The sequence below is a fragment of the Gymnodraco acuticeps genome, unplaced genomic scaffold (genome assembly GCF_902827175.1).
Source record: "Gymnodraco acuticeps unplaced genomic scaffold, fGymAcu1.1, whole genome shotgun sequence".
NCBI classification, from domain to species: domain Eukaryota; kingdom Metazoa; phylum Chordata; class Actinopteri; order Perciformes; family Bathydraconidae; genus Gymnodraco; species Gymnodraco acuticeps.
The window spans coordinates 67,501-91,830 of NW_022990545.1; the positions used below are offsets into that span (position 1 = coordinate 67,501).

At 41.9% G+C, this 24,330-nt stretch overlaps 1 protein-coding gene across 1 annotated transcript in view; it reads right to left on the reverse strand.

The window, feature by feature from the left end:
* LOC117553419 (fibrosin-1-like protein) overlaps positions 1-24,330 on the reverse strand; it is a 391,517-nt gene that overhangs the window by 54,028 nt on the left and 313,159 nt on the right. Inside the window, exon 6 of the mRNA XM_034227323.1 lies at positions 18,749-18,778. Coding sequence (XP_034083214.1) covers positions 18,749-18,778 — 30 coding nt within the window. The remainder of the gene's footprint in view (positions 1-18,748; positions 18,779-24,330) is intronic.

A 24,330-nucleotide genomic window follows, 5' to 3' on the forward strand; every position in this document is an offset into this window, starting at 1 on the left:
TTATTTAATAGCTAAGCAATACTCTTTTCTATTGTTTGCCTTTTAGCTTTGTCACTTTTGCTGTATCGCTGACAAATGTCTGATTCTGATTTCTGATATTACAAGGAATCGTATAAAATAAAGACTTGTCCAACCTGACAAGAATATAACTTTGGAGGCATTGTTTTTAAGCCAATCGTCCAAAGGTCAAAGGTCATGTGTATGTTTAAGAAGATACATTTTGCAGGGTCCAATATATTGCTTTATTGCAATATCTCCTGAATAAAGGGTCTAACATGGGACCATAAAGCATATTTTTCTTAATACAAAACAAGCCATGAAGTCATAATGTGAAAGTCTTCTAAAGTCTCTGCCTTCTCTTCATCTGGTTCTGCTTTGTGTTATTTATTTTCTCAACTATTGAAGTACCATGTCTACCTAAAGTGCAAAGCATGTTGGGAGTAGAGCACGTCTTGCTCTCCACCTCGTGTGATGTCACGGCTGCCGGGGGGCTTCGGGACATATTCTTGTACACCTCTCTTCTCTGTCCTGTGTTGCATGCTGGGAAAGCGCCGCCCTGCGTGTTGTTCCTCTCCTCCTTGGGCCCTGAGAGACTTCCCCGCTAATGTTCCCCTCCTGTTTTACAGCACTACTTCCTGGAACAGCCCCCCTACTAGTCGTCAGATGCTACATTAAGGGAGCACTCTGAAGTCTTCCTCCACCACTAAGGGCCTCTGATAAATATCTTATGGGGGAGAGGATTCAAAACATCTCTCCTATTACTAGCCTCGATTCATTTTTTACAGTCCCTCGAGCCCCCCATCTGTCCTGCACATCAAACGCATGTGAGATACTTTCCCTATTCTATCCTATGGGATCCATGTGAAGGTAGCAAAGGAGGGGGGTGGTGGGTGGAAAGAAAAGGAATATGACAGAGCCAGGAGCTTTGAGCAGCAGAATGTGCCGAAAGCATCTCTCCCATCACCTTCCTTTCTGAATAATCTCCACGGAGGGGAAGAAAGAAAGCATTTGAAGGCGAGGGAGAGGAGGGAGGAAGGGGGAGGAAGGGGGGGGGGGGATTTGTGGTTGAAGCGTCATTGTCCAGCTTAGAGCTGCCACTCTCTGTCAAATTATAACACGTCCAACAACTCAGCTTTTTCTCATTCGCAATTACAAATTAGTCCATTAGGCTGTCGGCTGCCTGTCCGTTCTCCTTTCTGTGCTGAAAGGGGATGTATGTAGTGTGTGTGTGTGTGTGTGTGTGTGGACCCATAAGGGTGGGCAGATGGGAGGGGACCTTCCCTCGGTGGGAGATGGCAGTTTTAAGCCACATAACGAGACAAACAAGCAAACCAACAGTTGTAATTTGATGTGATGTCGACAGTAATTGTCTTTGATGTGGCGGGTGGAAAGGGGGCGCAGCGGGTCGGCCTTCAAGTGGTAGTTATGGAATATAAATTGGGGGCCGACTTTTTTCTGAAGGTATAAAAACAAAATCCAGGCGCCCATTTTGGAAGGCCATCCCCACAACGTTTTAGTGAACCGTCCTATCAGCTTAAATGGGTTTTAAATGAGCAGTGAGAGCGAGGATGACAACATGTCTCTGTGAAAGGAGAGAAAAACATACATCTCACATGTATGGACTGTGAAGGAGGGAAGATGGCTTTCACTCACTAACACTATTATTCAGGCCATTATCTTTTTTCCCCTGAGCTTTTGAATCAGGTCTATTCACATCTCAAGCTCTATATCACACACTAGATGAGACCAATTTACTGTAGAGTTAATAACAGAGTTAGTTACTTAGTTACTTAGTTGATCTGACGTAACTCACAATCAATCAATGCATTTTTCTCTAATGTGTGCATTTCTTTATTTTTTTAAATGAATAAGAAAAAAAACGGAAAAAAAACATACCTCATATAAGCGGGAGCGATTAAAACATAATTTGAATATAACAAAAATAACTATAATGGTAATAAAATAACACAAATATTAATAAAGCTATAGCATACACAAATAATAATAAAAAAAAAATATATATTTAGATTTAGATAACTTTTTGAGCAAGACTGTGATATATATATTGGGGCAAGGATAAGTCCTCACCATGTCATTATACTCGTTGCTTTCATAGTAAAACATACTCTACCAAAGGCTGAACCGAGAGATAAATACCCAGATATACACATACAGTATGCACACATACTGAATATACACATACAGTATGCACACATACTGAATATACACATACAGTATACACACATACTGAATATACACATACAGTATACACATGCCGACATACTCATGCATATGCATGTTTGTTGATAAAGCCTTAACCTCTGAATCGAAATGTATTACTTGTTCTTACACTTCTCTAGAGGGCCAAAAGGACCTCTCTTATTGAAATATATTCTGATGCAGCTCATTATTAATGCAATTTTACTTCAACATGCTCGTCGACTCACACTCAGTCCAACTGTTTCCCCCTTCTGGCAGCCAGTTACTAAATGCCAATGCCCAGAACAGTATTTCTGCTTTGAACGGTACCCTGTGGATCGAGGTGGAAAGCACAACCACAGTGTCTGGAATTAATAAGGCTAGTCTCATTTTATCACTGGGAGAGTAAAGCTAATGAAATCATGCAGGAATTAAGTTATTTAAGGGCTAAACTCTGCTTCTTGGCGGACGATAATGAGCATGCTCTGTGTGAAGCCCCCTCCAACCTCAGTCTGTGTCGAGATGCTCACACCGCTTTCATCCCGCCGGTGTGAAAAGAAAGGACACAAGCAAGTCTTTCAAAGGACAAATACGGAGTGGGGGGTTTTGGGTGAACTTAACAAGCAGGGATCTTACAGATTTAAAGGTACTGCTAAAAATGTATGGAGGCATGTTTGGACGGGGGCCACGGTGAACAGCTTGGCCAGTTGAGCAACATCACAGCGGGATGCCTAATAAGCTCTGCGCAATTTTTCACCCCATATTTTATCAATAAAAAAGCAGTTTAAACAGCCTCCCCCCGAACCGCAGCCGCTGCACTGCCTGCCATCTGGAGCCCTCTTTCATTTTATAATCCAACTGTCATTAAAATGCTTCTTGGCAGTTTACAGCTCGTTCCCCCTGTGCAGATGTGGAAGGCATCTTCAGACGGGGCCCTCTGATCAAAGTGTTCGCTGCTGTCAGACAGAACACTTACCCCCCTCAGGCTACCTTCCAGCCCTATCCGGACTTAATGCCCACCATTATTTATTTATTTCCACACTTCTCTATTTATCAGCTGCACGGCTCCCTGCTGAGCTGGGGTCAGCTTCAGTAGCTGCCTAAAGGTTACACAGGCAGACCTGGGACTGGGGGGCTGCAGGCAGGGTACACATGTTGTTAAGCTGAAGGTATATGGCTAAAAGGAAAGTATATTGCATGAGTAAAGCCACTCTATATGTATTATTAGCCACTGGATGCAACTGGGCTGAAAAGAGATCCAGATCAACACAAAATAAAGTGAACCTTCATCTCTAAATTTCCTTAAACTCAAGAAGAAATATATCTGACTCCTAATCTGTAATCCTGCTATTATGAACCATCCAGATCTCTCAGGTCTTCAGGGACTGGTCAGCTTTCTGTCCCCAGAGTCAGAACTAAACATGGAGAAGCAGCGTTCAGTTATTATGCTCCAAATATCTGGAACAAACTCCCAGAAACCTGCAGGTCCGCTGCAACTCTGACTACTTTTAAATCCAGGCTGAAGACTTTTCTTTTTGCCGCTGCTTTTAATTGAACTATTCATATCTTAGACTGCACTGTAACTTTTATCCATGTATTTTTTCTTTTAATGTTTAATTGAACTATTCATATCTTTTCGGGCACCTAGTTAGGATGCCACCTGGGCGCCTCCCTAGGGAGGTGTTCCAGGCACGTCCAGCTGGGAAGAGACCAAGGGGTAGACCTAGGACCAGGTGGAGGGATTATATCTCTTCGCTGGCCTGGGAGCGCCTTGGGATCCCCCAGTCAGAGCTGGTTGATGTGGCCAGGGAAAATAAAGTTTGGGGCTCTCTGCTGGAACTGCTACCCCCGCGACCCGACCACGGATAAGCGGGAGAAGATGGATGGATGGATGGATGGATATCTTAGACTGCACTGTAACTTTTATCCATGTACTTTTTCTTTTAATGTTTATTAGCTTTTCTTTTTAATGACTGATTTTAAATGCCATTGTCTTAATGTCTTTTTGTAAAGCACTTTGAATTGCCTTGTGTTGAAAGGTGCTATATAAATAAACTTGCCTTGCCTAATCTTACAAGACCTCACCTATCGCCATCTTGTAACCAAATGTGCTCCGACGGAAAATATGCAAATATAATGAACCGCAATCCTTTACGCAGGATTTAAGTCCTACCTGGGATTTAATAAAGTTAACCCCAGGAAAACACCAGTTGACCACCAGCACATCGGTACTGCATAGGATTGTGTGTTACACATGGGGCAATAACCTAGCAGGCTTGGGGACTATCGGAGTACATGTAAAAGCATTACATCATCAAAAGAAAAGGTATTTGCTTAGACGGCTACAAACAAATAGATGTAATCGTTTTAAAAAATGGGGATTAGTAGCAGGATTACAATGTTACAATGCATTATAAAAAATAACAATATATTACCAAGCTTGTGTTTACACACTACAAAAACACACTTTATTAAACTGCAGTGGTCATGTTTTTCATTACTGGTCTATAGACTACTGCCTGAACATTTTTTTTAAAGTACAGTAAATATCTTTTTTAGATACAAAGTTAAAGCTCTCTTTTAAATAATTTGTGTTATCATGTATGTATTTGTATTACATTTGATATTGAGCCAATCCAAATGTAACAGAAAGCATACTCTAACATATTGTGATAATTAGATTAGGTTTCTAATTGCATGTATTTTCAGGTCGTTACCAACTGTAACAGAATACATTTAAAAGTACCCCTCCCAACCCTGCACCTAGCAGTCAAAAGTAACAACAACAAACCTCTTTTATGGACATGCTGACATGTATCCTTCCTGTAAGTCACTACCAAGAGATACATGTGAGTGTTGTAAGCTAATAACATGAGTGTTTCTGGCAGCAGACACAAAGGTGATGGCAGTAGGTCAACCCGTTGGCAGTGTCTCTGTATCATATCACGCCGCCACATTCACTGTGTGCACACGCATGACCTGCAGGCTGCCCAGCGACCCGCGGCTCCTCACTGATGTTAGCGACTGACTTAATGCTCCGACCGGGTGTTGATTGAGCTCCCCTAAAGCCAGTGACGCATGTTGCCTTTGTTTGGCAGCCGTCCCGGTGTAAGAACTGGGGCCATATTCCTCCTGTCAGTGCCATGTGTTCGCTCTCCTCAGAGCACAGCGGCTGATGCCACTCAACCACCCCCCCTCTACCTCCCACCCCTTGGCATCTCTGTGGGCACCCCAGGCCTAGCAGGTCCGCACTAATGAAGTCAAATTAATTTAATGGATGCCCATGCCGCCTGCGTCTGTGTCGCTTGGCAGGGGGAAAGTTTTAATGCTGGTCTCTGTCTTTGGCTCCAACAGAGATGGCAAAAGTACACACATCCTTGAGTCAAGTAGAAGTACAGATACTCGTGTTTAAAAATACTCTGTAGAAAGTAGAAGTACTGACTAAACTTCTTGACTCAAGTAAAAGTAAAGAGGATTTGAAATGTACTTCAGTAAAAAGTACCCATAACTAGCAGCTGTTTTAAAGAGTACCTGACCTCCCTTTATGTTAATACAACAATAATGTCATTGTTAGCTAATGAATGTTTCCATGCTGAACAACGGCAACATGACAACGTTTCCATTGGTCCCTCTTCTTTAGAGAAGACCAGGAAATGATGGATACACGGATCGTGTTCAAATCAATAGGCACGCAATGACTCTAAAGAATAATGATCACGCCACCAAACACACATTCAGACTAAAGGAACCAGCTGTTTGGAAAATGAGAGAAGTAGAAAGTACAGGTATTTGAGTTCAACATGTAAGAAGTAGAAAGTACAGGTATTTGGGTTCAACATGTAAGAAGTAGAAATTACAGGTATTTGAGTTCAACATGTAAGAAGTAGAAAGTACAGGTATTTGTGTTCAAAATGTAAGAAGTAGAAAGTACAGGTATTTGGGTTCAACATGTGAGAAGTAGAAAGTACAGGTATTTGAGTTCAACATGTAAGAAGTAGAAAGTACAGGTATTTGAGTTCAACATGTAAGAAGTAGAAAGTACAGGTATTTGGGTTCAACATGTAAGAAGTAGAAAGTACAGGTATTTGAGTTCAACATGTAAGAAGTAGAAAGTACAGGTATTTGAGTTCAACATGTAAGAAGTAGAAAGTACAGGTATTTGGGTTCAACATGTAAGAAGTAGAAAGTACAGGTATTTGGGTTCAACATGTAAGAAGTAGAAAGTACAGGTATTTGGGTTCAACATGTAAGAAGTAGAAAGTACAGGTATTTGGGTTCAACATGTAAGAAGTAGAAAGTTCAGGTATTTGGGTTCAACATGTAAGAAGTCAAAGTAAAGTAAAACTTAATCACAGTAACGAAGTATTTGTACTCCACTACTTCCCACCTCTGCAAAACTCAAATCCGAGGGCCGCAGTACGTCTTCTGTGGTTCAAACTGACGAGCATATCGGCTTCAGTCTTGCCAATGCGCTCTGCATGACTCAGAATTGATCTAACGTGCCCATTAAAACTAAAGTGGCAGGGAGAATTCTACGGTTAACGTCGGAGAAGGACCAGGTGTGTCCACTAATTAAAGCTCAGTGAAAAGGCTATGGGAAATAACTGGCAAATGAACGTGAGTGACAGCCGTCGTTAATACCTGCTTCCCGCTGCCCCCTTGAGCCTAAAAATCCCCCTGTTAACTTTTATGGAGCACCCTTTGATACAATGATTATTTTTTCCCTATAATCTTTCGAGCCCTGTACCTTTTCCCCTGGCTGGCGCAGATCAAAGCCGGCTGGTTTTGTGCATAAGGAACTGCAGGGGCTGGGGTTTCTGGCTTAATTGAAGGCAGCTGGCCCCTGTGTGTTTGGGCCTGATCTCAGCGGGCTCTCCGGGGTTCTCGGCTTTCCACATCACATACACATTCGCCCACGGAAAGTTCCCTCCAGAGCCCGAGTGACGTGAGGGCCTGCAGGGCTTGAGGTCTGGCAGTAACCAGCCCTTCCACAGGCATCCGTGTGTTTAGATTGACTTGGAGATGCTCAAGTGGTTAGCAAAAGAAAGATGGAATATGCTTCTCTCAGTGGGTGGCAGAAGAAGCTCAGACTTAATGCTTACTTCCTTCACTGTCCATCATCACCATTATGAGGGTGGCAGATGATCCTTCCCCTTGAATATCCAAAGCTGTGAAACGTGGCTTCAGGAGGAAATGTTACGTAAATGGAGCCAGAATACAGAGCCCCAGGACATAACAATGACCAGTGACACCATGATGAATGTGTGTTGTCTTTCCTTGTTAAATTTGTACCAAAAATATGACTCGTGTACTACGTAGCTGACTGGGCCCTTTGTCTGAGGCTCTCTAAACATTATTTTCTCAGCCACAGTGGACCTAAGCTCCATTTACTGATGTATTCCTGGCCTAAGAGGAAGCGATACTTCTTAAGGGAAACATTATCCCCAATGGCTCTGATTCCTAATAACAACAGGGAATTCTATATTTATCCCTGATTGCAGATGCCTTTTGTTGTGGAGGAAAAGCAAGTCTTCTTGCATTACGAAGTCTTGTGCAGACAAGCCAAAGCCAGGACGACACGAGTCTTGGTGCGCCAGCTCTAAACGCACACAAAGTCTGGCTTGCATTTCCAGCCAGAAGACATGTGTAAGTAATTACACTCCAACCATGTTTATTGAATAAAAACCCACTTAGACATTATGTTTATGCACGATCAGAAACACTCAAATCTTACATCCACGTACACAAAAACATTTGTGTCTTTTTACTCTTTCCACAGAACATCTGCACCCAATATGGAGTCAATTTTACTTTTATTACTCATGTGGAAAAATGTATATAGTGCTCGGATTGTTATTCAAACACAGGCCACTTGAAAAACAATGAATGCTGTGCACCGCTTTGGGGCACAGTGGACACACACTGTGCACAGGGTTAGTCAGTTTAGCTGCTTGTTTAACTTCTGCCTCCAACAACTGCTTAAAGATGTGTTTTGCTTTAGTTGCTATTACATGGATGCACATTAACTGCTGTAAGAGTACATCATTCAAAACACGTTACGCATAAAGTGGTTTCAGGTTAATTCGTTTAAGCAGGTTTTATGTTTCATATCATGTTTGGTTATCAAATTATTTTAAAAGGTAAGGTAGATGATGTTATTATTATGATGTTACACACTAATCTTATTTTATGGTAATGTTGGACATATTGAATGACTATATGTAGTTGTAAAGCAGGGGTGTCAAACTCACGGGCCACATCAGCATTATGGTTGCACTCAAAGGGCCGGTTGTAACTTTAAGACTATATAAAAAGACATATATAAATATTGAATATATATGAAATAACGTATTATATTACATTATTGCCTCTGCATTGGATTATTATCGGACAGGGTAATAACTTCATAATTAACTACGTCTGAAAGCAGAAGTCTAGGGCAAATAATTGCAAGTCTCTTCAGTGAGAATGTCACAATATGATTTTAAAAGAAAAGCCACATTCTGAAAAAAAAGAAGTGACATTTTGAAAAAAAAATCTATTTATGAGAAAAAGGCGAATTCTAAGAAAAAAGGCATATTTTGACAAAAAAAGTCAAATTCTGAGAAAAAGTCTAATTTGAGATGCATTGTGGGACATGTCGTTTATGGGCAACGTGCTTCTGTAAAGTAGCATGTTACAGTATAATAAACATATTATATTCTTTGCAAGCTCTTGTGGGGCCACATAAAATGAAGTCGCGGGCCGGATTTGGCCCCCGGGCCTTGAGTTTGACACCCGGAATGAAAGCCATCAAAACAATTGCAATAGTTCTCCACAGCACTAACAATGTAACCTAAACGTCCGCCATTTTGGCTACATAGCAAAATAAACACAGTGACAGCACTATACAAACAAAATGTGTACATGAATAATTTACTGTAATATAAGTGCCATTATACCACAAAGAGCAACGGTTAATTTGAATGGGTGAAATCATAACTCTCTAAAGACTTGCTAATGCTACAAATTAAATTGCAAGCTAGTTAGCTGGCTAGCTTCAGCATTTGTCATTTCCAGTGAGAGCCAAGCAGCTTTATGCGGTTTTAGACAAGACTACCAGCAAAAAATGTACACACTGCATAAATGTTCACAGTTTACGATATAGCAGTGTATTAAAGTCTCCAAATTGAGACACAGCATCATTATCAGGTAGCTCTAATGTAGCACAGCAGCTGGTGTAATACTTCACAACTTGTCTTATTCGATATGGCATGCCATGCTTTCTCTATCACTGTATCATTGAGCTGATGACATCTCGAGCAGAAAATTGTCCAATCGAGCATGTCACCTGGCCGTGGCTGAAAACTCCCCTCTTACAGAACCAGGGCTCTCAGGTGGGAACAAAAGTGTGTGAGGAAAACCACCTCAAAAAATGGATCTGGTTGAGGTGGAGGAAAAACACATACCGAAACCCGGTGTTCATCCAGGCAACAATAACTTCCTTAATAACAATAATCACAAGCTGTTGAACACGGCAGAGTGGTGACGTGAAGCGTGAGCAGAGCACTAGTTTGGAAGACAGAGGGTTATGATTTACCAGAACAAAGGGACGACTATTTGTCCGATTAACACTCTCTGCCAACACAAACAGTGAGCGGAGGCAGTAAGGGAGGAAGATTACAGTCTTGATGCTGCGTTGTGTTTTCATACCTCCCCTGCTCTGAGTGGCTGGCGTGGTTTTGCTTGCCACAACCATTCTATTTTAATCTGCAATGCCAACATCAGTGCTAACCTTTAAGAAAGAATCTGCAGCGGGCTATTGGGTGCCACATCAATGACGCCACGGCCATGTTGACTGTCCCTGCAAGACTGTATGACATGCATTGCTAGTGACAAGCAGTCTTTGCTGATGTCAGTCGGCTGTGTCTGCTGGCTGGCCCTGCAGAAGCTCCAAGTTCTTCTCCGTCATCACTCCTCTTCTTCCCAACATGCACTGGGGCTGGGTTTCACCGCTGAGTGTGCCCTTACACTAACTTCCCTTTGAGCTTGTACACAAACACTCAATACAAACTGTAAAGAAATCCTTTCCTTACATCAGAGACAAATCCAAATGAACCACATATGAACTAAATGCATAACAGATTGACAACCGCGGAAACAAAAGACTGCCGAGCACATGATCTGGGGGTTACCAGAAATGAGAGCATGCTGCAAACAGCTCAAAATAAATTAGAGAGATAAATGTTTCCAGGTTCATTTCAATAGCTATTTGTGAGGAACATATACTGTTTATTTTTGACCAATCTAAAAGCTAGAAGTCATCATCTAACATAATCTTGACCCCGAAATGTACTCAGAGGACTTATGATGCTCAGTTTCAGGTTCATAGTTATATTTTGTACCTCGACTGGGACATGTCTCCATGCTTTAATGTTCAAAAAGTTATTTTTCTCGCACCGCCTGTGCTGCAGCACCTCTTTTCACCCTCTGTCTGAAACCAGAGCCCAGTCTGCTCTGATTGGTTAGCTGGCCGGCTCTGTTGTGATTGGTCAACCGCTAAGAGATGTCCCGCAACTTAGCCTATCACGTACAATGTGTTGGAGCGCTAGCCAATAGAAGCGCGACTGTGACTTAGTGATGTCATTATGGTTCAGAAGTAAACATGGGAGTCCAATGGAGGCGTTTCAGACGGGAGGGCGACTTTTAGCCTTTAGACCATTTACATGCACAGAAACCTATAACACACTACACAGCAAAGGAAAAAAACCAAAAAGCATACTAGGGCCTATTTAAGGCCTTACATCCAAACCAAAGAGGGATTGGTTAACCTCAATATTTTTAAGATGTATCTTATTGTTCTTCCTGCTATTGTTGTTTTGTTTAACTCTCAGTCTTAGTGACATATTGAAAACAGTAGTGAATAGAGAAGGAACTGCGCAAGAGAAAAAGGAGGGAGAGAGAAAGACAAAAGCAAGAGGAGCAAAATGACATCTCCATATTAAGGCCTGTGTTGCCGGTGTCAGTTCTAATTTCACAGTGCCTGTGGGGAGCTGAATGCGACCAGTCAGCTCTCGTCTCATCTCGTTCCTCCTCCATTTTGAATCGGGGCCGGCGAATCCCAAGCTGGGGGGAGAGGAATATTACTGGCAAATTGGTTTTAGATTAAAGGAGGTGGCGAGGCATTCTGCTTTCTAAGCTCCGTCCCAGGTGCACTTAATCTAATTTCATTAAAGAGATGAGGACGGATGATCACTTGTGTCGAAACATTAAGCCGGTCCATTTTTCCCCGTTCATAAAAAAAGGTTACGGTTGTCAGCGGCCTGGTGGGTGGCCTGTTTGTTATTGAATGTGATGACTCTCAGAGACCAATCTGGATATTGCAAAGCAGCGGGGTTTCAGGAGGAGAGTGGACACACCTACATGAATATATATGACTGTTGATGTTTTCCTACTTAAAGATGGCGACTGAGAAGAGGAAGTAGAAACGACAATTGACAATTGAGAGCAGGCAGTAAATAAAAAGTAGAATATCAGAGGAGGATGAACATTTGAAGAATAAATAGATAAACAAGAGTAGCGGTGGTGATCTGTTTGAATTCCAACAGCTAGCTTGTTTTTCATTGTGGGTGCACTGCTTACTTCTCAGAGCGAACCCCTCCCCCGAATATATCAGCAGGGAGGATACCACTAGCTGACGAGCCATTACTGATAAGCCGGTAGAGACGCTACGACGCGGTGATACGGCATTCATTCTGCACACAGCGGGGAAGATAAGGGGGTAGAGGAGGAATTAATGTGTCAATCAGAACCTGTGCGCCGCCCTGGCAGATGAGTACACCGGAGCCATAGAAGAGCTCATAGACAGGATGTGGTAATGGTCCTCGGAGACTCCCCCAGAGACAGATACACTTTCCGCTGAGTGACTGCTCGGCAAATAGGACCAAATGGAATTAGCCGACCTGGGTGTCCTCCTCTGTGGCTATGGTAGTGCCTGGTAAAAACACACCTGACACGGGGCCGCTGTGTTAAGGGCTGCTGAGAATATTAGCAGCTCATGCTAACGCTCCGCACACAGACAGACAGCCACTATATTATTTGCACAGGAGGAAGAATTCAGAGGAAATTGGAGGAGCCAGTGTGGATGGGAAAGTGGGGCCTAATGGAGATAGGATGACACTTCAGGAGAGTGCATGGACAAGCTGAGAAGGGATGAATCCCGCTCTATTTCGTTTCTCTGTCTCTCCAATGATAGAAAATGACCGTCTTGACTTGGAGTGTCTCAGACATGTCAGAGGTTGACAGGATTAGCTGGTTGATGGAATACAGGATGAGCGGGGAGGGGTTGGGATGAATCTTCAACAAGAACACTTTGAATAAGACATAGTGTTAGGACAGGGCTTGTAAATATCGAAGGTTTGGCTTATTTTAAGCAAATGCAAATAGCACTTTTCACCCTCTGTCTAAAACCATAGCCCATCCTGCTCTGATTGGTTAGCTGGCCGGCTCTGTTGTGATTGCTAAGAGATGTCAAGCCTCTTAGTTGCTATCTCATACAATGTGTTAGAGCACTAGCCAATAGAAGCGCGAGTGTTACATAGTCATTATGGCCTTTTCAGACCATTTACATGCACCAAAACCTATATAACACGCTACAGGAAAAACCTCAAAAAGCAGCACAATAGGACCTCTTTAAATCATGATTATAATGGTCCAAATACAAGTATCTATGTGAAATAACTCATCACATTAATATCAAACACTGTCCTTGTGACGTTGTGTTACCGCATATGTCAACGTTACACAAGCATAACCATTCATTCAACACATTTTCTGTGAAGCTCTCAACAGCTAACACGTGGTCTGGGGCATGTACGTACAGTTTAATCAGTCACACAGAGAATTGAAGTGGCTCAAAGTATTTGGATCAAGAATAAAGAATGAATGACGTTTATATTTCCATAGCACAGCCTCAAACAGACTTGAAAACACTTAGTCCCTGTATTGCCAAGCGATTTACCCAACATGTGGTTAGGTTCCTTTCTGAGCATCTGATTTAGCGTAGCTATGCCCAATAGCAGAACAGATTGTTAATGCACCATAATGAATCCCTAATTATGTGGTTGTTCCCTTAGGGTGCAGCCATAAGCAATTCAAGGTCAAGGCTGAATACTTCTCATTGTCAGACATCGAGTCATCTTGGACTTCAGACGAAATGCCCCCCCAGGAAGTAATGCTAGTGATGAGAACACAACACTGGGATTCTGATTGCTTGTTTTCTTCAAGACATGGTCCAATCTACATAGAGACCCCCGTCACAACAGCCTCGCGCTGAGCTGGAGATGACCTGGCAATCTCAGAAGAAGAATTCAATTCTGACACGTTCTGGAAACACATTGAGTGTGTCAGGCTTCACAAGGTGCAGCAATCCAAACTGACTTTGCTGTAGCGGCAGCTCGTCAGCTTCATTCAAAATACACTGTAACTGATTGCACCCCGGGGGCACACCTGGAAGCAATATTCTAATTAAGTTAATCTGTGAAATCCTGACAATGTGGGTGTTCAGGTGGCTGGTAATCTGATGTGAAAGGGAGTCTTTGTTTTCATTGGGAAGATACGGGAGGAGCTGGCACCTGTTTCAGCAAAACGTTGCAGAAAATTATCGCTGTCGTTTTATCCTGAGAGCGGGCAATTACAAATGACAGTGTTTGTCTTTCTCCTCTTGGAACCCAATTTCTAAACCATCGTTTTTTTGTGTCTCCGTCTGTTTTTGGTGATGGCCTGTCAAATTATTTTTTTTTCCATTCTTCTTCGTTCCTGAGCAATTTTCTACGGATGATTCCCGACTCTGGTCATCAACTTGATTATAAATAATGTGTTTCTGAGAAATGAAAAAGGTCGGCGCTGCTTTAGCCTTAATCCAGATGTTCTCTTGCACTGTTGGCAAAAACATGTACGTCAACAGTGAAACCTCAAAGATTTCATAACAGCACAACCTGTTTTTCAAATTATGCTTTTGTTCATTTACATTTCCTGTTGGCCACAAATGAACGCTTTTGTTTTATGAATAGCTCTTCTTCTGGGAATGGAACAATACAATCAGTACAACAACATCAACGCGAGCTTCATGCTTAAATAATAGAGTGATGCAGAGACAGGGGCGGTTCTAGGGGGGCAGGGGGGGCCAGTGCCCCCCTAACACTGATCTCTGACCCCCCCTAACAATGAAACGTATTATTATTTTTTTTTTAAATGTATATTCTCTTGTACTCGGTTTGCCAAAAACCGCAGGATTTTGTTGCTGTAATGTGGGATTGTGCAGACACCCTTATGTAAAGTAGAGATGTAACTGTTCATTGCCTTTATTTTTATATAAATATGGTGCTAGTGCAAACATTGCACTATAACTTAAGCTGAAGCTAACAGTAATAACTATAAGATCTTTCTGAAATAAATAAGTGTACTGAAACAAATACCAATAACTGGATTGCATTGTTTTCTTATGCGCAATTACTTCATACTGTCTAGTTCTCTTTTTCGTCCTGCATTTATTGTGCCCCCCTCAGAAAATAACTGGCCCCCCAGTGGCCCCCCCAGTCAAATTGGTCTAGAACCGCCACTGTGCAGAGATGACGTATTTTTGTAGGCCTACCCGGAAGATAGCATGGCACGGGGTCCCTTGACAAAAAGCAATACTATTTCCCAATTTGATTTTGAAATATTGCAGGAAATAAGATCTGTGGCCAACACACAGATACTATCACATTTCCATTTCAGCAGGGTTATCTCCCCATATTACCACCACTTTAAGATCTTTAAAGGATAATTGCAGTCGGCACCAGTAAAAAGTTATGGTAAAAAACGAACTACATTACTACGACAATAGTCCGCTGTTAGCTTAGCGGTGGTCACATGGCTTCATGCGACCATAGCTAACAGCGGACTATTGTCGTTGTGATGACGTTTAGCAGTCTCACTTGTCAGCAACCACCGTTTTAATGATACATAAAAGCTTCGAGGATTCGTATTTACTGATGTATTTTATGTCATAAAACAAGACTATAACAATACTAGACAATGTTAATGTGTTGTTATGTTATGAAAGGTTTGTTATTGCCCTTCACAACAAAATGGAGTTAAGAAAATAGGTTTTCTAAAGTCTGCTTTGATTTTACACTCAAGTATTTCTTCTAATATCACTCTTTCGTCACATGCTGCTGCTGATGCAACGCTAATGTAGGCTAGCAGCAATTCAGAACAGCTATTTTGGGTTATGTTGCTTTTCTATGAGCAATAATTTGATATTATCATTGACATTAATGTTTTAGGTAGCATGTTTTTCTTCACACAGTCAACCCAGTATTATTCTCACAGTGTAAAGACTTTAGTAAAACACATTAGTCATTTTCATAGATTGCCTTCAGTATTAATTTGTATTAAGCAGTAATGGTTATAATGCTATATGACTTTATGAAATACTGATAAACAGTGTATGAGAAGAAAATGTCTGACAAGGCCAAACTAGTGTGACTCTTGACAGTGGACCGAGTAGTAATTGGTATGAAATTTGACAATCAGACGGCTGAAAGCTTGGCAGAATGTCGGATAATTCACCAAAACTGGCTATTATAAATGGTACCGAAAGCCAAATATGGAGCAGACAGCGGCTGACGGCTCACAAACAACATAACAACACTGCTGAGTTTCTATAAAAAACGCCTCAACAATGCTTGTTTTGTCTCTTCTTTTCCTTTTGGTAGTGTTGTTTAGTATCATAGTATCAAACTTTTATTAGATGTCAAAATGTGTGACACCATATAGCAACGTTACAAGTCTCAAGTCACTGGTAGAGCATGAAGGAAAACAAACCCTGCAAAGGAAACACTGAGAGCTTCCCCCCTACCTTACTTCCCTCTCTGCCCCCCCACAGTGATGCCAGGCAGCCGTATGTTGACTGACAGGCTGCTGCGTCTCTCTGTCGTGTCAACTAGCTAGCGCCCTCGGTTGCTTCTCGCTTCAATGAAGAGATAAAAGCCTATTGACTTGCCAGGCTACAGTTAATGCAAATTGGGCCTACTATCAATGTATTATTTATAGGGAGAGCCGCAGACATTTCCACAGAACTGGGAGCTAGGCTTACAGGAGATTAGGCATGCCATCTCATTCATTTACCAGGGAGTAATTGCTAAACTGTGGAGGAATTAGAAGGCGTGAGGTTCCCTGAAGGCATTTCATCTTGTAACCAGGTGGCTGCCATCAGACAACCAACCAAGTCTGCCATGAACAAATACACACAAGAGAAACTGATAAGGCCACATCTGTCAAATTGTGAAAATACTGGATGACATTACGGCTAAGATTAGTTGAAAATGATATTCCAGTTTTTTTTCTCCCATGTTTATATTTGAGACTTTTCTGTCTGCATTTCAGTTAAACACCCAATGGAAAACATTTGAAAATACTGGATGACATCACGGCTAAAATGAGTTTTATCAAGCACACCAAGTTAGCTGAAAATGCTAGTTCCAGTTTTGGTTTTTCATGTTTATATTTGAGACTTTTGAAGCGAAATCAAGTATGCATTTCAGTTCAACGCAAAAAATCCAATGGAAAAATAATTGAAGTTAGCAGCTACTATTTTGACTCACCTTCTTTGATAAGGTTACTTTGTTCAAACAAGCTGTCTGTTTCCAAAATGTTTAACTTGCATGTTCTTACATTACTACCCAGTAGATTAACCCTTAAACGGCAAAGCATTATTGGTGGCCTCTTTTCTACATTAACTCCATATTAAACTGTATACAGTATACACCCGTAATACAACATATTACACCCATGTTACACCAATAATATACCCATGTTACACTGTTACTAGACCCATACTGCCATCAGACAACCACCTCCAAGTCTGCCATCAACAAATACACACAAGAGAAACTGATAAGGCCACATCTGTCAAATTGTGAAAATACTGGATGACATCATGGCTAAGATTGGTTGAAAATGCTAGTTTTAGTTTTCCATGTTTGAGACTTTTCTGTCTGCATTTCAGTTAAATGTTAAACACCCAATGGAAAAAATGGAAACTGAACAAGTTAGCAGCTACTATTTTCAGTCACCTTCTTTGATAAGGTTAATTTGTTCAAAAAAGCTGTCTGTTTCCAAAATGTTGAACTAAAATAATTTTTCAAACAGCACAAAATCTTTTTACGTTACTATCTAGTAGATTAACCCTTAAATGGTAAAGCACATACACATATTTGGGGAAATTATCTGTGCCTGTTTTTCACATTAAAGGGGACCTATGATGCAAAATGCACTTTTTGATGTCTTTTATACATAAACATCTGTCCCCGGTGTGTCAGGGAACTCACGCAGCGTCATAATCTAAAACCCTCTCACTTTTCCTCCGTACCCAAATCTCTAAAAACGGTGCTACAACGGAGCTGATCCAGATTTGCGTCCGATATGACGTAATATCTGAAATGTGGACCCACGGCCCAATCAGAAACGTTGCTATCAGAAACAATGCCCGACTGTTTTGGACGTAATATGGTCGGTGTTTACATTAGCATCGCTAACACTCAGAGCTAACCTGTACTGGAGAGCATGTGTGTGAAGAAGCAGGAAGTAAAAAGGAACTCACCTTGTGGTATAACCGGCAAGAGAGAAAGCCTTTGAGCTCCAAACTGTTTCAGAGAGAATCCTTGATAATCCATGATATGGCGTTTCATCACGGCAGTATTTAGTTTAGACAGTAGCTGCCGGGTCCCGCATGAGCTCAGACCCCTCCTTTTTTTTTTTTTTAAGCTTTATACCCCAAATCAGCACTTTTGAAACAGGAAGTGAAATAGAGGGATATGAGGCATGGCTAGAATGGGTGATCTGTTTGGTATTTTGAGCAAAACACTTCATAGACATGTTTTTTATATATCTGATACCTACTGTATGCTATTGCCTAAAAATAGCATGATAGGTGACCTTTAACTCCATATAAACTGTTATTACACCTAAAATACACCCGTATTACACAACATTACACCCATGTTACACCAACGTTATACCAATGATATACCCTTGTTACACTGTTACTAGACCCATACCCATATTAAACTGTTATTAGACCCATATTACACCTATTCATGGACACAGCCTTTAAAATGACTGTATCCCGCAGGATATAGAAAACCATTTAGGAACAGGCAGATCGAGGTCAAAACATCCATTCATTTAGAAAACTCCAACTAGTAAGCATAAGATCTGGGATAGGGCGTATTAAGATACATTTAGACATACTGTGCTCCAAAAATAATCAATGCTTTGTGTTTTTACACCTCAAAACAGCAAACTAATACATAAAAACAGCTTCTTCCTTTTCTGCACTTTCTTTGTCACTTCCTCGCTCTGTAAGACGCAAATGATCAACAGTGTTTGGCCTCATCTTTCTTTCTTTTTGCCAACAACACACTTTGACTGTTTGCCTTCTTTAGTCGAGAGCTCGAATTTGTTATTCACAACTCTCAGCCACTTCATGTGGTGGGTGAATGAACAGAGGAGAAAGCAGTCTTACCTTGTCGTCAATGTCAATCTCGCTGTCACACTGTAACAGAAAAGAGACAGACACAGGAAATATAAGGAATTATTCATTTGGCTCCCCCCCCCCAGTAGCCCATCATCACTGCAGATGTTATTTTTGTGCTCAACCTCTCATTCCCTGACAGCTTTCAGTGCACACGGCAGAGGATAAAGAGGGACAGGAGAGAGTCTGAGAGAGTTTTTCAGCACAGAACGCCATTCTGCTGTGTCTGTAGCTAATTCAATGCTGTAACTTCACAAAAGATGAACAACAAATACAACTGGGTTGTTTTACGAAGAGCCCGTTCAAAGACTTTTCACTCCACTGCAGTTTAGCCTTTACAGTATATGCCCCGGCCACACGAGTACGAAAACGGTCGTTTGCGTTACTGTTTAGTGTCATATAGACCGTTCGGCCACACGAGGACGACCGAATACGGCACTAAACGACTGCGGAAACGATAACGGGTCCCAAGGTGGAAAGAACGGCATACGCAACGCTCTGGGGGTCCAACGGCTCCGTGTGTACGCCCTATACGATCATTTTCTGATAATAATTGCGCAATAGCCCCGCCTCTCCCCACCTCTGCCGCTCACCCCCGCGTCAAAGTAAACTGCACACTGAATTCAGATTATTTATCTTTCTCTCGATATGGACATAAACGCGAGTGAAGTCTAATCTGACAGGACAGAGACACCTCTCAAACTACCTAAACTAGTTAGAAATATGTTTATTTTTACTGTCGGCCGGGTCACTCATTACTGGATCAGCTGCTGCATGAGACAGACACTGACGCTGTCCGAAGAGAGGGAGGAAAAAGAGAGGCTCCGTGTATTTTATTATTATATTATATAGAGTCGTTATTCATTTGTTTTAAAGCTCAATAAATAACAAAGAAGACCTTTGACCGGCACTTTTATAATTTTAGTCGGAAGGTTTAAACTTTAATTCACGTTGACTGGCGAAAAACTCTGCCCGGTTCCCTCGGCCCCCACCGCGGAGAATAAACAGAAGGGCAACCATGACAACCATGCTTCTTCGCTGCTTTTGTGGAGGAAGTTACAGCGCCACGTACAGGCTCCTGCTATGTACTGCAGCTTCTCCAGCGGTTGGAGCTAAACGGAGCGGTCTCGTGTGGGCAGACACTATCCGGATAACTATTGCGTGTGGACGGAAGCTTGTTTGCGATTGCGTTTGCGTTAATCCTATGCGTTTAGCCGTTTTCGTCCTCGTGTGGCCGGGGCATAAGAGTTCTTTGAAATTGGACGATTATATCTCAAGGACACAGACAGGGTTTAGTTTATCTGAATACTCAAGCGCAGTGCTTATTAAGTTTGGTATTTTAAATGCATTTTTAAGTAAAATATCTACAGAGATAAATAAACTAAACACCAAGATAGTTTATACTCTGAAATGAGAGTTGTATAGCATGGTCAAAGGCCAAATGACCTTCTATTCAGTCAGAAAGTGAAATGAGTATTCTCCAACATTTCACAAGTAATTTGACTATTCAAACACTGTGATCAAGCTCAAATGTCTTAGGAAAATATGCATCCTTTACAAAAAGAGGGAAAAAGTCCTTGTAACTGACAGTGATATACTGCAGATACACACATTACAGCCTTTCATTTCTGCTTTTTGAGCCGAAAAACAATATTGGACTGATTGAGACACTATACACAACTTAGGTTCAGCCTCACAAGCTAAACAAGTTTTTCAAAGCTAGGTTGAGTTTACAACTATGTAAAAACTATGTTGAGAGGATTAAGAAAATCACAAACAATGAGTGAAATAGGGGGACAGAAATCCTGAAAATGTTTGATACAAATAAAAGTGAATTCAATAAACAATGTTTGTTTATACTCTATTCCACATGTGTCAAACTCAAGGCCTGGGGGCCAAATCAGGCCCGTGGTGGATTTAATTTCGGCCTGCAGGATAATTTCTAATAACTATTAGATCTGGCCCGCCGCTGGATCACGCACACCCTCACTCCATCCTGAGGGTTTCCTCCGCTCAGAGCCTGAGCCCAAACGTTGATGACCTTGCACCCAAGATGAGATGCCAAGTATCTGCTTGAACTAGCATCACAGAGCAGCACACTGAGTTCAATGGATGTTTCCTTCTGCACTTTCTCTCTCACGACAACAGGGCATGTCTGGTTTGTTCTTTGAGGGAAATAGTTTTGTTGAAGCTGTTGTTGGCCTGTGGAAAAATGTACTCATAAGAAATGAAGCTGCAGATAGAGCCATAAGAAATGAATGCAACGGATTATTTAATGTTGTTTTTAGAGGCAATCATTTAAGCTTTGTTAGTTCCAGGTTTAATATGTGCAATAAGTTCATTTCAATAAGTTCTGCAATAAACGTTGAACCAGTCCGGCCCTCGACGAGTACCCATTTTTTTATTTTGGCCCACTGTGTATTTGAGTTTGACCCCCCTGCTCTATTCTGTTTAGGTAATGTATTCTTTTAGCAAAAGATGGCAAACTGTTTTGATGGTTGAACAATAGTAGTAAATATGAATCTAATCGGTTGGTAACCGAAGGAAAAGTTTTGCGCATAAATGGAAAAATTAAATTCAAAATGGCCGACTTCCTTTTTTTTTTGCCAGTCCTGACAATACTGCAAAAAATAATTAACTCAAAATAGGAAATATATAATACAATAAAAATAAACTACTTTGTACTCCACTTCATTTTGCAAGGCAATATTTAACTTCTTAGTCAACTCCACTTATCTGACAGCTCAAGTTACTTTACAGATTCCCAAAATTAACTATTCAGAATACAAGTTAACAACTAAATATACATTATACACAGATATAAATACATGTTAGTACAGCTAATGTCACTTAATTATACAATCTGAGTACTTCTTCCACCACTGGGTTTTCATCAGACGATAACACACATGCTATCCTCAGTCAGTTGAGATACTTGAACTTTAATTCCTTGGTAAACATAACCACATTCTTAACTTAAACCCAACCCACATGCTTCCTTTTCCCACATTGATTTGTCGCTGAATGCTCTTGGCTGCTCACCCTCTCCCCGGAGACAATAGACAGTGAAGTTGAGGAAACGGGAGCTCTGGAGCTGCAGGCCGCTCCCACTGGACCTCACAGCAGGATGCATGAGGGAAGAGCAATTCAAGCGAACAGCCTCATAGAAAGGGAGAGGGCCCCCGGTGAAAAAACTGCCTTCAATCTGTCAATTAAGTCCCTGTGGCAACATATTTAAGTGGACCCTCTTTATTGAGTTTGACTCCCTTTCAGAGCCGGGCACAATGAGGAGGGAGCTGGGTCAATGGAGGCACAGCGGCCCCTTTGTTGCCAGTGCGGTGGGTCCAAATGTATAATTAAGTAACGAGAGTAATCAGTGCAAGGGCTCAGTGGCCAAGATCTCTCAGGAGAGGAAAGCAGAGGAGGGGGGGGGGGGGGGCTTCCTCACCCAGTGATTCATCCTCTGCAAAGACAAGGGATACAGCAGGAGTCCTTGCTGGCAGAAGCTTTAAGAGTAAAACATTGTGGCTCACCCCCTTAGGAGGGACTATTGTTGGGTGTCTATCTGCAGAATAACATGAAATGCCTCAGCTCCAATTGTTGAAGCATTCCTGAAGATAGAGCACCATCGTTACATACACCCGTTGCAGGATAAATACAGTAAAGTTCAATCTGAGGAGGTTCTACTTTCTGAATTATTTTCCCTCTATCAGTACATAGCATGTCTGTGAGCATAAAGAAAAGAAGTGTAAAAGCAAAAGAAGAATGCCTACTGAAAATGTCCCAGAGAAAATGCAAGAATGGCCGGACAATTGTACTGTTTATCAACATATGGTTGAAAGTGTGGTCTCTTCTATGAGATAAATACGGGAAATAGAGCACAAAATATGTTTGTATGTTGTTTGTTAAGCTGCTCTAAAATAAAGGAGATTGTAGGCGCTGAATACTGATAAGAAAATGCATCCACATGCACTGGATATGGGAACATGTTTTTTTCTTTCGTAATATTTGGAAACCCTCATTCTGAGCTTCTGCTTGTCAAAAGACTTTCATTATAGAGTGCAGGGCATTACGAAGAGAAAGTGGCTTAGGTTTCTTGTCAATCAATTCCCCTTTCAGACTACAGATTCCAGACAAATTAATTGTCAGCCATTTCTATAGTGGTTGGTTGTTAGAGGAGCATCGTAACCTATAATCACCTCCCACTTGTTCACCACTCTAGTGAACAAGTGAAAGACATTCAACACACGGTTTCTCCCCATTTTGATCCATGTAGGAATTACAATAAAAGGACAATTGATCCAATCTCCACCTCGCCCTGGGAGACCGGTGTAAATGTAATCTTAGCATGCAGCTGGACACATGACAGTTTCTAGTTCCTCTCCATCACTGGGACAGTTTAAACCCCAGGTTATGGAGAGGAACAACTGGCTCGGTCTATTCCCTGGACGCTTGCATGGCCTTGTTGTTGCAGCAGTATAGCCATGACACAGGAGAAGAGGCCTCACAAGGCTGGAGCTGGCGAGGAGGAAAAATAAAATCAAAAGAGCACAGCATGGTGCTTATCCTTTTTACAAGAAGCATGCACTGCAGCGGAGCGTAACGAGGAATACTATCCAGGGCTCAGACAGAGAGAGACACAGCGCAGCAGGGGAGACAGAGGCAGGTGGAGAGGGGGAACAAAACAACAGTAAGAACAGGCGGGGGGGGAAAAGGCTATAATGACGAGATGGATGGATGCATGGAGGAAGTGTTAGGGCAGTTTTTGTCAGTGTGTGATTGCCCTGTTGGGCTATTACACTTGGTTTTAGTCAAAGACACGAATACAATAAACCTGAGAAAGTGAAAGACTGGCTGCTGTTTGTGAGTGTGAGAAAGGGCCACGTCTTTTAGCATCCCAAGCTCCTTTGAATATCTACACTGTAGTCTAGATGCCAGCACTGTGACGACCATGAGTAGTGTTGCGACCATTGGATATGGAGAGCACAAAAGGTATTTTAGTTTTCAAATAAATAAGCAATCTGTCCAATCCAAATGATCCACTAAAACTTCAAAATCGACCCAAAATGGATGAGAATCGGCACCGGGATTACACATTTAGCCACTTTCTGGTTTGAACAGCTATATTGGATTCTGAACATGTCAGAAATGGATTCAGCATCCTAAATAACCCCTCGAAACACTAAAGGCCCTGTCACACTGTCCCGAAATTGACACCCGATGGACACACGATAAAGGAAATGTTCAAATTCGGCTGTGATCGTAGCAACATCGGGCCATTCGTGAGGGCATCTTAAGCCATCGTATGACCGCCGGTGGAGTTTCTCAGGCTCCGGCAGCAACTTCGTGAGCGGCAACTTCGTAAGGCACTCGTGAGGGCATCTTGTCAAATCGTGTCATCTTCGTGTTATCATCGGTGCCATCGGGCATTCGCCCTCACTCTGATCGGGGCGAATGCCCGATGGCACCGATGATAACACGATGCCCTCACGATGGCCTTACGAAGGGCAAAATTGAAACACGAATTCAACACGAAAATGAACTTTCGCAAGGTCCTTCGGCAATTTTTTGGC